General features: G+C 42.6%; 1 protein-coding gene across 6 annotated transcripts in view; it reads left to right on the top strand.

Annotated features, from left to right (window-relative positions):
- The window catches only part of SHANK2 (SH3 and multiple ankyrin repeat domains 2), a 613,170-nt gene that overhangs the window by 303,903 nt on the left and 293,039 nt on the right, over positions 1-16,228 (top strand). For all 6 annotated transcript variants that reach the window (XM_073347891.2, XM_073347893.2, XM_073347892.2 and 3 more), the window contains one exon: positions 4,930-5,043. In XM_073347891.2, coding sequence (XP_073203992.1) covers positions 4,930-5,043 — 114 coding nt within the window. The remainder of the gene's footprint in view (positions 1-4,929; positions 5,044-16,228) is intronic.

Raw genomic sequence — 16,228 nt, 5'->3', positions numbered from 1 at the left:
CTCTGTACTGTCCTCATAGTGTCACAGCAAGGAGTGCACAGATCGCTCATCACTACCATCCCCAGTATTGCTCAACATGCTTAATCCCAAGGAACAGTACCCAGAGTCACCAGCATCATTCTGGTTCCTCTCCCATGCAGATCTTCATATCCTGGAAAAATATGAATTCCCTCTGCTGAAAGTTTTCCTGTAGGTACCAACATTCGCTTTGGAGCCAGCCTATTCTCTGGTGCTACCACACCATCTCATGAAGACTCAACCCCCAATACCAAAGTGGTTACCACTCTCTCCTCAGCTTCTGGTACTGACATCTGTAGCTCCTTCACTAGACATAGGAAAGGATGTTTCCTTGCATCCGTCCAGGATTCCATCACCTTCCTTTTCCAGCCTTCCTCCCTTGAGATACCATCCTGAGAATGGGACCCCCCGCAGTATACATCTGATTCATCAGCCCTGGCAGGAGCACCCTTGGGTCCTATCCCTTTTGGTTATGCCCCATTGGAATTGGGTTTCTGGAATCCTTGAGTCACCTATGGCAAACAGTTCTAAACGGTACTACTGTGTAAGAGGACCCTTCAAGACCAATAGCCACTGATGGTTCTTGACCCTCTTCCTCAGGAGGAACCTCTAGAAGAGCAAGAGCTAGGCATAGGGGAGTCACTACCATCCAATAAATCCACCTTCTCACCAGATGAGGCAGTTATGTGCACCTTGCCATCCTGCACAGATGACTTCAAGGCCATTCAGAATTGCAGAGCCCTTGCAGATTCTCTTGGAGGAAATGCAAGAACCTCAACATTCCTTGCTGGACATCCTCCAGATCACTCCTCAAGTCACGATTGCATTATCTATCAATGATGCCTTATTGTCACTAGCCAACATGGTGTGGCAAACACCAGCGACCATCCCACCTACTTCCAAACAGGCTAACCTTAACTCTTCGGTCATCAATTCTATCAACAAAAGAAATGGACAGTATTGGTCTAGATCAGCCCTCTCCAACAAGGAGCTTAGGCGCCTGGACTTTCTCAGTTGTAAGAATTATTCTTCAGCCACTCTACAATTCCCAGTTATTAACTATCAGGCCTTGATGGTGAAATATGACTTCACAAATTACTTGAAATTCTCTCATTTTGTTCATCACTTGTCTCAAGAGTGGAGGGAGACATTTCAAGCTCTCATCACCAGATGAGAAGCCCAGATGATCACTTAGACTTTCTTTCAGGCTTCACTTGATGCAGAGGACAGAGTTTTGAGTTCTATAGCAACTGCTGTAGTCATGTGCTGTGTTGTGTAGTGGCTACAATTCTCTGGCCTGCCTAGGGAAGTACAGAATACCATGGCGGATCTTCCGTTTGAAAGGTTAAGCTCTTCAGTGTTGTCACGGATTGATCCCTCCACTCTCTCAAAGACAGGGCAATTTTGCAATTTCTTGGCATCTATATACCTGCAACAAAGAGAAAATACAGTCAGTCACAAACAGCTCAACAGTCTCCCTCTGTCCACTACCAAACCTCCATGAAATAGACTGAACCACGCAGAAACAGGTCAGATTTCCTAAGAAGGGGCCAACCTCCACAGTGACATCAGTCAATGGCTTCTTCTAAGTGACCGTTTTTGATGCATTGGTTGAGGGTCACACCAACCCAGATCCTTTGATGCACCAATCCATCCTTCATCAACATTATGGAGTCTGCCTCTCCCATTTTCTCCTTCCTGGGAGCTCATCACCTCTGACAGATGAAACCTAGAGGTAGTTTCAATTCCATCCAGTTCAGTTCCATTCCTCCCTCTTACACCCCTTCTACACTCCTCTTCTGGGACCCTTCTCACAAGGGTCTCTTACATCAGGAGTTGCATTCTCTCCTGTACTTCATTGGAAAAGGGTTCTAATTTATGGTTCCCAAGAGAAAAGGAGGATGGAGACCGATTCTGGATCTCAGGATTTTAAACATCTTTGTCCACAGTCAGTGGTTCAGGATGGTAACCTTGGCAGCGATAATTCCATTTTGGGATCTAGGGGACTGGTTCATTGCCCTTGACCTCCAGGATGCATATTTTCATATAGCTATGCAGCCTTTCTACAGATACATGATTAATCCCATGATTAATCATTGGCAAAGACCACTATCCATGTCCTGACCTTTGCCCTTTCAACTGACCTGAGGATCCTGACAAAAGTCCTATCAGCCATTGCAGTCCGTCTTCATCAGATGGGAATAATTGTTTTCCCCTGTCTCAGCAACTGGATCTTGCTCCTTTCTCAAGGTATAGTTCACAACCAACAAGGCTCTATCCCTGTTCCACACTCTGGGCCTCCAACTCAGCACAGAGCAATCTCCTTTCACACCTGTACAATGAATAGAATCTGTTGGAGCCACTCTGGACTCCACACTTGCCATAAAGTACTTGCCTACGGACAGGCTTTCTCTGATGTCCACCTTCATTTGCACATGTAGCAGCTCGACGCTCACCAGCACAGCACGTCCTGCTGGTTGCCTCGGGAATTAGCTCAATTCCAGCTCTTAGAGAGTCCTCTGCTGGCCGGTATCTTGCCTGCCTCAGGCCCATGTCCCTCCTGGACCCCGGTGCCCTTTACCCCCGGTTCTTCCCCCAGCAGTAGCCCCACACTCTGGGTCCCCCTTCCCAGCAGTACACACACCCCCTATGACCACCTTGCCTCAGTGGAATTAGTGCATATCTCACATCATAGAAATCTCAAAGGTTCACCTACAGAGGTTACAGAACACTGCAGCTGACTCCCTGAGCAGGGTTTTCCTTGAAGACCACGTCTGGCATCTGAACAACACAGTATTTCAGGAAATTTGTCTCACCAGGGGCTCCTCAAAGGTAGATCTCTTTGTGATACTGTTCAATAGAAAGTGCCGGCACTTCTGCTTGAGGGGAGGGCATGCTTCCAAGTCACGGGGAGATGCTCCTCTTGGCCTTGTGTCTGGCTGTGTGCTTAGTCCCTAGTGCCATTGCTCCTTAAGTTCCTGAACAAGCTGAAATGAGAGATGAGTGTCCATCCTTAGAACACTGTCATGGCCAACATAGGTTTGGCCAACAAATTCCTGCGATGGGCTGTTTGCCTTCCTCTGACAGCAGACCTCCTGACCCAGGAATCCGGCACCAAGACTCACCCCAACATCTTGTCTCTCCACCTAAAGGGCTGGCTCCTTGACAACACTCTGACATAGAAGGAGATTGGTGTCTAAAGGTCCAAATAATGCTGCTGGAAAGCTGAAAACCTGCCACAAGGAAAACTCGTCTAGAGAAGTGGAATAGTTTCTGAGGCTGATTTGTCCAATGATCCATAATCTCCTCTTGAGTCTCTCCTCACACATATTTTCAATTACATGCTAAATTTAAAAATCATGGCTCTATCACTGACCTCAGTTAAGGTTCACTTAGCTGCCATTACAGTGTTCCACTGTCCGATTGAGGGTGAGTTGTCACTCACCCTACTGCTGCAAGATTCATTCTGTTCAACCTGTTTCCACATCTCAAAGAACCTACTCCACTTGGGGACCTCAGCTTAGTCCTCAGTGCCTCGAGGAACTTTTTGGGGACCTGTTACTTTCTTCATTTGTGCTTCAAGACCTCATTCCGCATAACCATCACTTCGGCCAGATGGGCAGGAGAACTAGGAATGCTAATGGCTGATTCACCATACATAGTGTTCTATTGGGTTAAGGTGACTTCACATCCCCATTCTCACTTCCTACCTAAGATCTTATCAGATTTCCAAATCAGTCAGGACATTCAACTATCAATTTTTTACCCCAAACTCCTTAGGAAAGGAAGCCAGTCTCCATACTCTGATTCTACCTTGATAGGACTAAACCCTTTAGGGCTTCTCCCAGACTAATTATTTTGTGGAAAGAATGAAAAGGCATCCAGTGTCCTCCAAAAGTGTATCAAAATGGGATGTCAGGATGCATCCTGGCAAGTTATGAGACCTCTGGTGGGTTGTCACCCACCTAGTACAAATGGCCACTTCACCACTTAACTTACCTCCATAGTTTTATCCAAGAGTGTACCTATCTTGAACATTGGCAAGGCTGCACTGAATTAATATCCTCAACACCCTCGTCTGTATTTGAGGTACTGCTCGGAAATCTCCTAACGTGGAGCACCCATAGGGACAATTACTCAAAGAAGGAGAGTTTACTTCCCTTGTACAGTAACTGGCGTTCTTTGAGGTGTGTTGTCCTTAAGGGTGCTCCACTACCCACTCTCCTTCCCCTTTGCTTTGGGATCTTTGACTCTGGAATTTAAGGTTCAGAAGGAACTGGAGTAGCAGCAAGTTTGCCCTTCCCTATTTACCCTCACATTGGAGCTCAGGGATGTGTAGGGCACAGGTGTGGACCTGTGGACACTGCTGACAAAAATCTCCAATCAAGAGACTATCCTGACGTGGTGCATCCATAGAGACTATGCATCTTAAAGAACTCATTACTATATAATGTAAATACTATCTCCTTTTTCCTTAGGAAGTATAACATTTATGAGTAATTAAAAAAATAAATTCTGAGACCCAGTTTACCAAGAATCTGAGCCTGTTATTGGTTTAGCATCTTCAGTTCTCATTCTTTCCTGTTGCTGAGATTTATGATTTATAACATCAGTATTGCAGAAATACAGTAGTATATTTAAAGGATCGTGGTGGGGCCTTGGGAGTCATATGTGCACCTTAAGCTCTGTTTCAACAGTAGGCTCCCTGCTTCCATCCCCAGTAGTAATACCTGAGAATCACCTATGCAGGTGATTCTGTGCGGATGTTTTGGGAAGCAGAAATTGGCTTATTGTGCTATGTTCATTTTCATGGGTGTGCCATTGTCTAAATAATCTTAGAATTTAAGTTTATTCCAGAGGAAAAATGGTGAAAAAGTTAATGTTCCATTTGTCTTTCTCTTTTGTATTTAGTTTTAAGCATTGGTGAAGGTGGATTCTGGGAAGGCAGCACCCGAGGACTTGTTGGATGGTTTCCCGCAGACTGTGTTGAGGAAGTGCAGTGTAAACCAAACGAAAGCAAACCAGGTAAGTGGATACAATTCAACAATAATTTGCACAGTAACAAATGAAATGTGTCTAGTTGAGCACTGAGGTGGCCTAAATTAGAATATATTACATGGCCTTATTGTGCAACACTGGAAATTGAAGTATTAAATAAGGCTGAGCACTGGATTGAAAAAAAATAAAGATCAGTGAAGATGTATTTATTGATCAGACTTTCCTGGTCTTTGTCCAAGCCAAACAATCTTTTTCAGAAAGCACTCTACTGTAAAGTACTGGTATAGCTCTCAGGGAGAAAATGACTATAGACATTTTTTAAGGCACTATGTCATAGTTTTATTTTCTAATAGTGTGTGAAAAGTATCTCACTGGTTGATTAAGCACTTGAAGGAAATTTGACCTTTGGCCTCCCAAATTGGGATAGTGACAAAATATGTGTTAAACTGCCATTTATTATAATAATAAAAAAATCTGTTCACTACTTTGAACCTTTCATAAATTTTTGAGGATGCAGTTATAATTAAGGGTCTAAAAGATCTTCTTCATAAACCCTAGTTTGCAAAAAGTTAGTGATAGAACTAAAAAAATCTAGGGATTGGTGGAGTGAGTGCTATATTTTTTTAAATGCAGTAATCTAAAAAAAAAATTAGTAGTTTGCAGGTTTCAAATGCTGGATAATGTTTCTGAAAATTAAAACCAGTATTATTATTATATGCAATGATGTTTGGCAAGAAACGAACACATTTAGGTGCAGATACCTGTGCCCATGGTAATCTCAGTGCAGAATGAGAACTGTAATACATTTGTTACTGTGTTCAACTGCAGCTTTTGAAAAATGATACTCTTTTGAATGCCTCTAAGGTATACTCCACGTACATAGCACAAAGGCCACTTAAAAGTGTTGCTGTACTGCTATTAACCATGGCACAGAGAGCTGAGTTCTCCATTACTATGTGGCTGTGCCGTAAATAAAGCAAAGACAATTTTATTTAACCACAGTTTATGGTTCCAGGTATTACAGCATTCATGAATCAAAAATAAATTGGCTACAATATTTATTTAAAGAATAATGCACCTAATGCACCATAGCTACTTTCCCTATTTTTAAGGGAATGTGGACATGCTCATATATTCAGACTGAGAACTCACTGTGAACTATAACAACTTCCAGAGTATATTAATGATATCTAGAAGTATGGACTGGATACAATGAAATGGTCTAAATGAGCTATTAAGGTGAGTTAGATGATTGATATGTGAATTAAGAACTTCTTGAGGATATAAAGACATTACAATATAATTTTTGTATGGGCATTCATGCAAAAAGTATCAGTATTTCACAGATGATTATAGTCTGCCCATGCATAATTTGTGTTCAAGTATGACCTTTGTGTAGACAGAATAGGCTTGAGAAGGAAACGCTGAGCCAGACTGTTAAAGAATTAATGAATGCTGAAAAACTGGGGGTGTTGTAGGATTTGATTATTTTACTATGTAAAGGAAGTGGTGGGATGAGGAATCAGGGATAGGAGTTAGGGTATGTCTACACAGCCTGCAGCAGTGAAGCTCCCAGCCCGGGATGATAGAGGTCTGGGATGCCCAGGGGATTCAGGGGGCCTGGGGTCTTCGGCAGCGGGGGTCCTTCCGCTCCGGGTCTTCAGGGCACTTCGCCAAAGACATGGAACGGAAGGACCCCTGCCGCCAAACTGCCGCTGAAGACCCGGAGTGGAAGAAGTGGCGGCGGGTCCTTCACTCTGGGTGTGTTCAGCGGCACTGAAGGACCCCTCCGCTGCCAAAGTGCCCCTGAAAACTCTCGTGGGGGCTGTTGTGGGGCCCGGGACCTGGGGCAAATTGCCCCACTTGCCCCGCCCCCCCGCCGGGCAGCCCTGATAGAGTTGGGCATGCAGGCTTGTACTAGCACTCTAAAAATAGTTGTGTAGACAGCACTTTAAAATGGGCTCTGAAGCCCACCCTCCTCCGAAGGCTTCAGTGTGAATGCTTAAATATTCATTGAGCCAGAGAGTGAGTGTGAGTGGGAATGACTTTAAAGCACAGTGGCTTGCAGGTTCTAGTTCCTGCTCCAATTAATATTTAAATATTTTGTACAAAATGCAAAAGATTGAACAGGAAAGATTGATGCCAGAATACCCTATTGCCTAGGGTAGTCACTGGGGAGATAAGTAATCCGGGTTCTAATCCCTGCTCCAAATCAGGCAGAGCGGGGATTTGAACCTGGGTCTCTCACATCTGGGGTGATCGCTCTAGCCATGGAGCTATAAGTAAGGTAAGATTTTGTCTTGGTTAGTTTTAGTAGCAATAACTGACAGGTTGTGGGCAATAAACAAAAATTTACAGAAGCCCACAACCTGTCTGTGACTTTTACTAAAAATAATGTGTGTGTGTGTGTGTGTGGGACTGATAGGGAGAGAACTGAAGTCCAAGACCCACGGGTAGGGTAGGGTGGCCTGGGGGGGAGAATAAGAGCCCAAGCCCCACTGTGGAGGGCGGGAGGGCTTCAGCACCCGCTGCTGCCATAGCCCAAGAGCTGCGGAGACCCCAGGGCCGGTGGTATCCCGTGGCTTGGGGCCCCTGCTGGCTGATATCTACAGTCCTGCCACTACCAGGGCTGAAGCTGCCACAGAGGTCTCTGAAAGGCATGGAATCTGTGACGTCCATGGCAAAGCCTTATCCTTATCTATAGAGTATAAGGGCAGTGGTAGTACCATCACCACCACTTCTCTTGAGAAAGGATTGACCTGATTTTAGGCACCTAACTCCAAGAGAGGGCTCATAGCTGTGAATCCTGAGCAAAGATAGGTGCCTCTCTCCAGCCCAGATTTAGGGTGCCTAAATCCCTTTGAGGGACAACCTCTTGTAATGATCCACAGGTCTCAAACCCAGGCCAACAGGATTTATGTGAGAGGCCACATTCCAATCCTCCATCTGGCAGCCCGCTGGCAATTGTTTACCTAGGACCCAGTGTGAGGGTCCATCCCTGAGGTCCAACAGGTGGAGTTCCAGAGTGGGCGATTGGCCCACTGGCCCTACTTAAGCCAGCAGCAGGAACAGGAAGCTGTTCAAACAACTGGGCTCCACTCTGCCCTGCCTGTGCCCCCACCCTGATTTCCAGGCATCTGACTTGTGATTTTGATCTCTAGTTTGTCTGCTGCTTCTGGCCTCCTGGTATCCTTACCCAGAAGAATCTTAACTCCTGTCTCATGACTGTAGACTCTCACTCCAACTACTAGGTCTGGTTGCTCATGGCCCTGTTACCCCTCTCGTTGGCATTTTCTGCTGGCTAGTTTAGGTGGCTTCCTGTTCAGCCTGCCGGCTTTTATGAATCCCATTGTTAGGTGCCTAACTCTCCCCATGCATTGTATAGTGAGCCTAGGAGTCTAACTTGGGGCTGTGCATTCTACTAGGCAGAAGAGCACCTAGATTCAGCGTTGAAATGCTGTTTATTTAAGTCTCCTTTGTGGAGCTAGCCCTAAGGTTCTAGTCTTGCAACTGGATCTATGTGGGTGGACCTCTATGGCCTTGCAGAACCTGCTGAAGCCACCCCATGTGGGTTCAGGAGTCCATCTATGAGTATGCAGTTGAAGTATTGGTGCCTATGCCGTCCCCATCTTTACACTTCCTGGTTCATCCTGTTTTTTCTCTCTTTTTGATTATAAGTTCTTTCAGGGCAGATACATTGTCTTTGTTTATCTACTGCACTGATGATATGACATAGGACATAAGACTGGAAGGAACCTCCTGGGTCATTGAATCCAATACCCTCTTATCACTGTTATATTAATCCTGTTAATAAATTTATTAAGTACCATCTTAAAATTAGTTAGGCGGTTTGCCTCCATTATTCCTGTTGGGAGGGTGTTTCAGAACCTCACTCCTTTGATGATTAAAAACCTTCTTCTGATTTCCAACCTAAATTTGTTCATAGCCTGTTTATACCATTTATTCTTGTGCCAACATTGTCCTTTAACTTAACTAGCTCTTCTCCCTCCCTTATATTTACTTCCTGATGTGTTTATAGAGTGCAATGATATCCCGTCAGCCTTTGTTTTGGAAAGCTAAACAATCCAAGTTCTTTTAGGCTCTCTGTTCCCCGATCATTCCAGTAGACCTTCTTTGCACTTGTTCCAGTTTGAATTCATGTTTCTTGAACATGAATGACCAGAATTGTTTGCAGTATTTTCGGCAATAAATAATCTTTAAATATACACTTTTCTCTTTGGGAATGGAAAAATAATTTGATAAACATAATGGACAAATTTTCTATAATTCCCTGTGAAGTTGTGTACTCACATGTGGGTTTTGTAGGTAATTTTGAAAACAAACTCACCCTCTTGGAGTCTGAATGAACAAATACTTCACTGTGTAATACTTAATTGTGTAAAACACTATATGTTGGAATTATTCATAGTATTCAATCAGTAACGACATGAGGGGCCACCAGTGATGAATCAGAAAAATGTGATATGTTAGAACAGTATGATTACTGAAGTATGGCAGGGTATGGTAAGTATTGAAAGCAGTTGATGACTTAATTATCATATGCAGTTATTTCATTTCCTTTCTGCACATGAAACAAATGCAGTGTAAGCTGACTGCTTTACAGGCAGAACTCAGTCAATACTCCCTGAAAGTAAAAATGCAAAAATCAGATAGGAAAAAAGTTAATAAGCATGGTGAGAGGATCACTTGGTGAAAGGATTACATTAATTCTATTTTCTGGGACTGTTTAAAGGACATCAGCTATGAAGTGTCACAAACCTGCACAAGTTGTGAGAACTCACACCATAGACTGTGCAAAGTAGCAGAGATTTCATGCCAGTTCTTTAGAAAAAAAAGATTCTCACGGTGTCCCATATTGCACTGCAGAATTCAGCACTCTTTTTTTCATCCACTAGCACAGTAACTGATTTTTTTCATAGCATTTTCTATAAATGGGATCTCAGAACATTTCTTCAAGTAACCTGTGTTAGAAGAAGGAGCAGGCTGACCCAGAGGCGGATTTGAGTAGATGAGATTCTTTATTGCGGTACTTGTTCCCCTGGACCCAATTGTCCAGTAAGCACTGGATTAATTACATCACACTCTTTTTATTTAAGTTAATATGTAACACCTACATACGTTACAACACCCCCAAAACCCTTACTAAGTAATAGGAACACCCATACTGTTAGTATGTCCACCCCTTTCCATTGTTTGCAGCATTACACATGTCATACAAGCATTTTTACCTTGAAAATACATTTCTTTGCAACAATTTGTTGCCATAAATCTCCCTTAATTTGCAGTTCTCAGGGGCAGGAGGAAGGGGCCGTGATCCAGGGCTCGCTTATGTAGCTGGGAAAGGAGGGGTGGAAGAGATAACACTTCTTTACCCTTCCTTATCCTTTAGATCCCCACATTTTTTATGCAGCTGCAACACTTAACAAGGAGAAGGGAGGGGAAAGGGGTAACACTTCATTTATTAAGCGAAGGAATAGTGCGTGCCGCTGCCTACTCCCTGATACCATGCCAGCACACCAGCGGTTTATTGTTATACTTGACCTTAAAATATCCCAACAACCTGCCTTCTCCATTAAATTTAAATAATAATGTTTAATAATAGCTGGTCATTGGCATGCCACAAATGAGCGAAAGAGAGCTGATTTGTGGAAAAACAAACTGCAATTAAACATTACGTTCTCAATAAAATGGTATGGGCAGATTGTTCTTGCCATGCTGATATAAAATCTCCCTCCTACAGACAACATGTTCACACCTTGGGCAGCCATATTACTATTGAGACCCTTCCATAGGAGTGGACTTGGCATTGTGAAACCCCCAATGCTGCCTGTGACTTTTTTCTCTCTCTCATGTACCATAGCTGGAGGTCTGCCCCAGTGCAAGAACTGTCCTCAATGACTCTCGCTCAGATTAACACAATCTGATTAACACACCATGACATAGCTCTTCCCAGTTATTCCCTCCCTGCGCTATGGCCCATGGTTTTTGTGAGGGTCCCCAGAACAGTGGATCTTGAAATTTATACCCCATTGAGATGCATGAGGCAGTTCATCCCTCATAGAGCTATTGGCTCGGACTATCTGCACACTTAGGCAGATGTCACTGCATTGGTTACACTTGAGTCATGTTTTTAAATGGTTTTTCACTATCATGAGACCTGGAAAATGTTTTTAAAATGAAAATTCAGATTTGTCCTTCATCTCATGTTCTATGCATCAGTGGGAAGAACCCTATTAATTCTGTTGTAAACTGGAAATGGGGAGACACAGACCCCCTTGCCTCTGGTTAGCAGACATAGCATGAGCTTCAACCATCTCTGTAATTGTCTAAAGATCAAAGAAATGATTGATGTGAGCCATTAATATTTTCCATCATAAAAACACCCCACAGGTCAGCTCTGCCCTTAATCCCAATACAATATAAAATGTTGACATGCTGAAGATTTATCTCGTATACTCCATATCCATGTCCACATAAAGTCACGGGACCCCTTCATCAACCTTCTCCTGGTACTGGCCAAATTGGCCATGTATCAATTAAGGAGGAAGGGGTTAGATTGGGGGTCGGGTGGGGGTAGGTTCATGCAACTGGGACAGTGGACTTGTCCATTCATGTGTCCAGGCGGAGTTCCTCTGGGTGCCATCCACTAACTCTCTGGGCTCTTTCTAGGAGTGGGTGCTGTCCCCAGTGGGTCTGTTTGGTGTCCCCCTTGGTACCCTGAGTGTAAATCTATGTTCCTCACTCCCATCCCTATTTTTTCATGTGTTGTCCCTGGAATCAGTTGATCTCTTTTTTTTTTCCTGGTCCTTCCCCTCTGAATGGGGGGTGGAGGGGGGCTGAGGGTGTAGAGGCCCTTTTAGTTTACTAGATGGATCCCCTTTGTGCATCCATCACATACTTGAGGACCAAATAGGCCTAGATGGAAAAAAAAAAGAATGAGGGAAAAAGGGGAAACTATTGGGCACACAGTTCTTCTGGAATGACGGGGGGCACACACAACCGCTGGCAGGGAGGATTGGGGGACCTTGGGATGGGGAAAAGGAGGAATTGGGAGAGCTCGGGGGGGTGGGGACAGACTCAGAGCCCCTGGCATGGGAGGAAGGGGGAACAGAGAGCTCCTGGCATGGAGGTCGAATGGGGGTCCTGGTATGGGGATAGGAGGAGATGGGGGGCACCAAGAGCCCCTGTCATGAGAGAAGGTGGTGGGATTTGAAGGGAGTCACTGAAATAGAGGGGGATGGAAGTGTAGAACAGGTGGAGCAATGAACCTGGCCAACAGAAGCAATAAAGTATATGACCCTTTGGTATATAAATTACTTAGTATTATATGAACTTTGGTAGTTTATTAAATAGTGAGTTTTTTCTATGAAGGTCCTGAAAACAATTTTGTCTGTATATAAAGGTCTGTTCTACATAAGAATATTAAATAGTACCAGAAGCAAAATGTACACTTGCAATACTATATGTGGATGTCAAGCACTATACACAGTAATCTTATGCAAGGATACTGTACACCAGTCTTGTGACTTGAAAAAAAAAAAGCTTAGGAATATGATTTAAACCACATTTACACAAACTATTGGTGTTAACTTAGAACTGTCCTACATTAGAACATGGAAAAAATCTTTCATTCTTTCATATCTGGATAGACTAGGAGCAGTGATGTGGGTAAGGGGACTAGATTGGAGGTGCGTTGGCAAGCTAGTCAACAAAAAAGCAGCTGATTTAACAGCTCAGTGCACTAATGTTCAAGCAGTTCTGACAACCCTCTGTAGCTGAGACTGTAGTATCAACTCCATCTTTGCCTCAAGTAATGAGAGTTTAATGAATGAACCTACAACAGTAAGTTTTTGCATCTTAGCCTAGCTCGACAAAGCAATTGTTTTCTCTATGATAATAAACAGCAGTTTGGGAAAGGGTTTCTAGTGAATTCACTGCTTGTGAACTGGGTTGACAGTATAGGTAATGCAAAGCCTCAGTTTACTTACCTACCAGATAAAACATTGAACAGTGTATGCTTCCCACTCAACCCTGCCAATGTAATCATCTCTGATTGAGCGAGTCTGTACAGGTGAGAAAAGTATCCACATTTATTCAGTCACTAGTCTTTCTAGTGAGACTTTAACAAAAGTGTCTGTTATGATGGTAATATTTGTGAGGTAAAACCTGTCCACTGCAAGATGAACTGAGACCACCAACCTGTTTTCCACAGTTTACTTAACATGCCTCAAAGTACACTGGTTTTCTTTCACTAATGACCTGAGTTAAGTTCATAGGTGTAACCTAGAAGTCTGAAGATTCTGTTTTCCCTGAATAATCTCCTAATCCATCCAATTCCCCTGAACATCATAGAATTATGTGAGGATTAAGTCTTATTTAGAAGGAAAAAAACTCAAACGAACCTAAGCCTGTGGCTTCTGAGAAGCAAAATTTAGGCCCGCAAATTTTGTTTTTAAGCATACATCTGAATTTTAATGTCAATTATATCTTTTAACTCTGTACATTTTTATTTGTATAATTTTTGGGCTGTCCCTACTTCTCAGCTGACATGCACTTCAACCTTTTCGCTCTGATTTTCACGGTTGCTAAGAGCCACTTAGGAATGTCTCTAATCAGCTGAAAAAGGGCAGTACAATTCCCTAAAGAACCGAAATAAACTAAAAATAAATATGAACTAAGGAGAAATATAAAAACAAAATCAAAGAATAGGCTACCCTTTGGACATTATACTCTTCGAATAGAACTGGGATTTTTGCAGTGGTGAGTCAGTCATGTAAGCATGCGTCTTCCCTTCCATGATTCTTTCTGCTCCTTTTCTGTATGTCCACCAAGCTTCTGTATAGAAGAGTACAAACTCTTCAGTGTCTCAGAAAATCCAAATGCAGTTGTGCTATTTTCATGCTCCTATTAATCCTGGGCTTTGGCATTTTCCATTAATCTTCCCATTTTATCTAATTTGCAAAAGTAATCTTTAAAGTGTGGGATCATCTGGTCATGGCAGCAAAAATGCAGATAGCAAGCATACATATAAAATATGTAAAACTGCCTTCTGAGCTGCTGCTTAGAACAACGAAGAAGGTATGAGGGTGATGTAATGTCATCATGCCTCAGTGGGTCACAGCTGAGAATACCAGATTCAGGATAAACAGACCAGACGTACCCCAAACTCCTGGTTATTCTTCCATATGATATACCAATCCAGTAACAAAAATAAACTTCTGTCTCACCATGCTGGTTAACAAGAAGTTAGAAATGCAGTCTCCATAGGTATCCCAGCCCTTGTTTCACCACCCAGACACTAGACTTAATGATGAGTGGTTATTTAAAACCAGTTTAATCAAACAAAGGGCTCTTCTAATCCTAAGAGACCAACCACATACCCAGGTCAATATATAACTCAGATCTTACCCAATAATCACACTGTTGTCAATCCTTTATATCTAAAGGTTTATTTATAAGAGAAAAGAAGAGGAGAGTTAAAATGATTAAAGGAACCAAATACATACAACAACTGCAGAGTTCTTATATCAGGTTTGAAGCAGTGATGGCATAAACTGCTGGCTTGTAAAGTCTTCGGTAACTTCCAAAAGATTAGAATGTCCTCAGCCCATTGATTGGAATGCTCTTTTTAGTGCAAGTCCATATTCCAGAGATCAGAGACGGAAAGAGGCAAAATAGAGATGCTTCCAGGGTTTTTTAATATCTTGTTCCATGTGGAGGGATGCTCTCAGTTTGTGGAAAATTACAGACTCAGGATGGAGTCCAGATCAAGTCACATGCCCTTGCATGCTTTGATAAGTCATAGGAACAGCCATTACTCATATTCTGGTTAAAATGTCCACAGGAAGGCCCATTGGGCGAGGACAGGCTTCTTCTATGGTCTGTTTTAAAAGCTGTGTCCCCTTTAATGGGCCATCAACTTGAATAGTCCGTTCACAATGTGCTGGCCATTTTGGATGAAAATTACCTTCTGCATGTTACTTCAGGAGCAAACACATTTGAAATACTGATACACAGTCAATATTCATAACTTTATATACAAAGATGATGCATACATACAAACAGGATAATCATATTTGATTGTAAATTTTCCATTGATACCTTACATACATACTTCATATAAAATTTGTTGCAATTATGTAACTGTGGTAGCAACAATGATAGACATTGTCATATTTTAATCATACAACATCACACAAGTGTGTGTGTGTGTATATATAACTGCCTTCTGAACTGTTGCTTAGAACAGCCAAGAAGATATGAAGCAGAGAGGGTGATGTATCATAGGGTGAGGTAGGCCTGTGAGGAGTTAAGGCTTCAGTTTCTGGCCTGCTACAAGATGCTTCAGGCTAAATCAGAGTTTAAGAGCACCATCACTGTTATGCACTGTGTGAACAATCTAGGAATAAAATTTTACCATTATGTCTTCAAAGCATATAAACATTTTAAACTAAATCAATAAAGCAATAATCCCACTCTCAAACAGATTTTTCATATAATAATTGATTATGCTGCTAATATCTCCATTGGTCTAACTTGTGCTAATTTGTAAAACAAATAAATTACAGAAGAACATGTTCTGATTGTAGAATCATAGAACTATAGGATTGAAAGGGATCCTTTTCTGTAGTACTCCTTCCTAGGCAGTCATTCCCCATTTTGTATTTGTGCAGTTGCTTAATCCTTCCTAAGTGAAGTACTTTGCATTTGTCCTTATTGAATTTCATCCTATTTATTTCACACCATTTCTCCAGTTTGTCAAGACATTTTGAATTCTAATACTGTCCTCCAAAGTGCTTTCAATCCCTCCCAGCTTGGTATCGTCTGCAGACTTTGTAAATGTATTCTCTATCCCATTATCCAAATAATTTATGAAGATATTGAAGAGAAATGGACCCAGAACAGATCCCTGCAGGACTCACTTGATATGCCCTTCCACTCTGACTGTGAACCATTGATAATTACTGAGTATGGTTTTCCAACCAGTTGTGCACCCACTTTATAGTGGGTTCACCTAGGCTACATTTCCGTAGTTTACTAATGATAAGGTCACATGAGACAGTATCAGAAGTCTTAGTAAACCTTTAGTGAAGACACTACTCCACCGACGGGAGAGCTTCTCCTGTCAGGAGGTACTCAATCCAAGAGGCAGAAGCTATGTTGGCAGGAGAAGCTCTCCCATCAACATATC

The sequence above is a fragment of the Lepidochelys kempii genome, chromosome 6, assembly GCF_965140285.1.
Source record: "Lepidochelys kempii isolate rLepKem1 chromosome 6, rLepKem1.hap1, whole genome shotgun sequence".
Lineage (NCBI taxonomy): Eukaryota > Metazoa > Chordata > Testudines > Cheloniidae > Lepidochelys > Lepidochelys kempii.
This window is presented reverse-complemented; position numbering and strand designations above follow the sequence as displayed.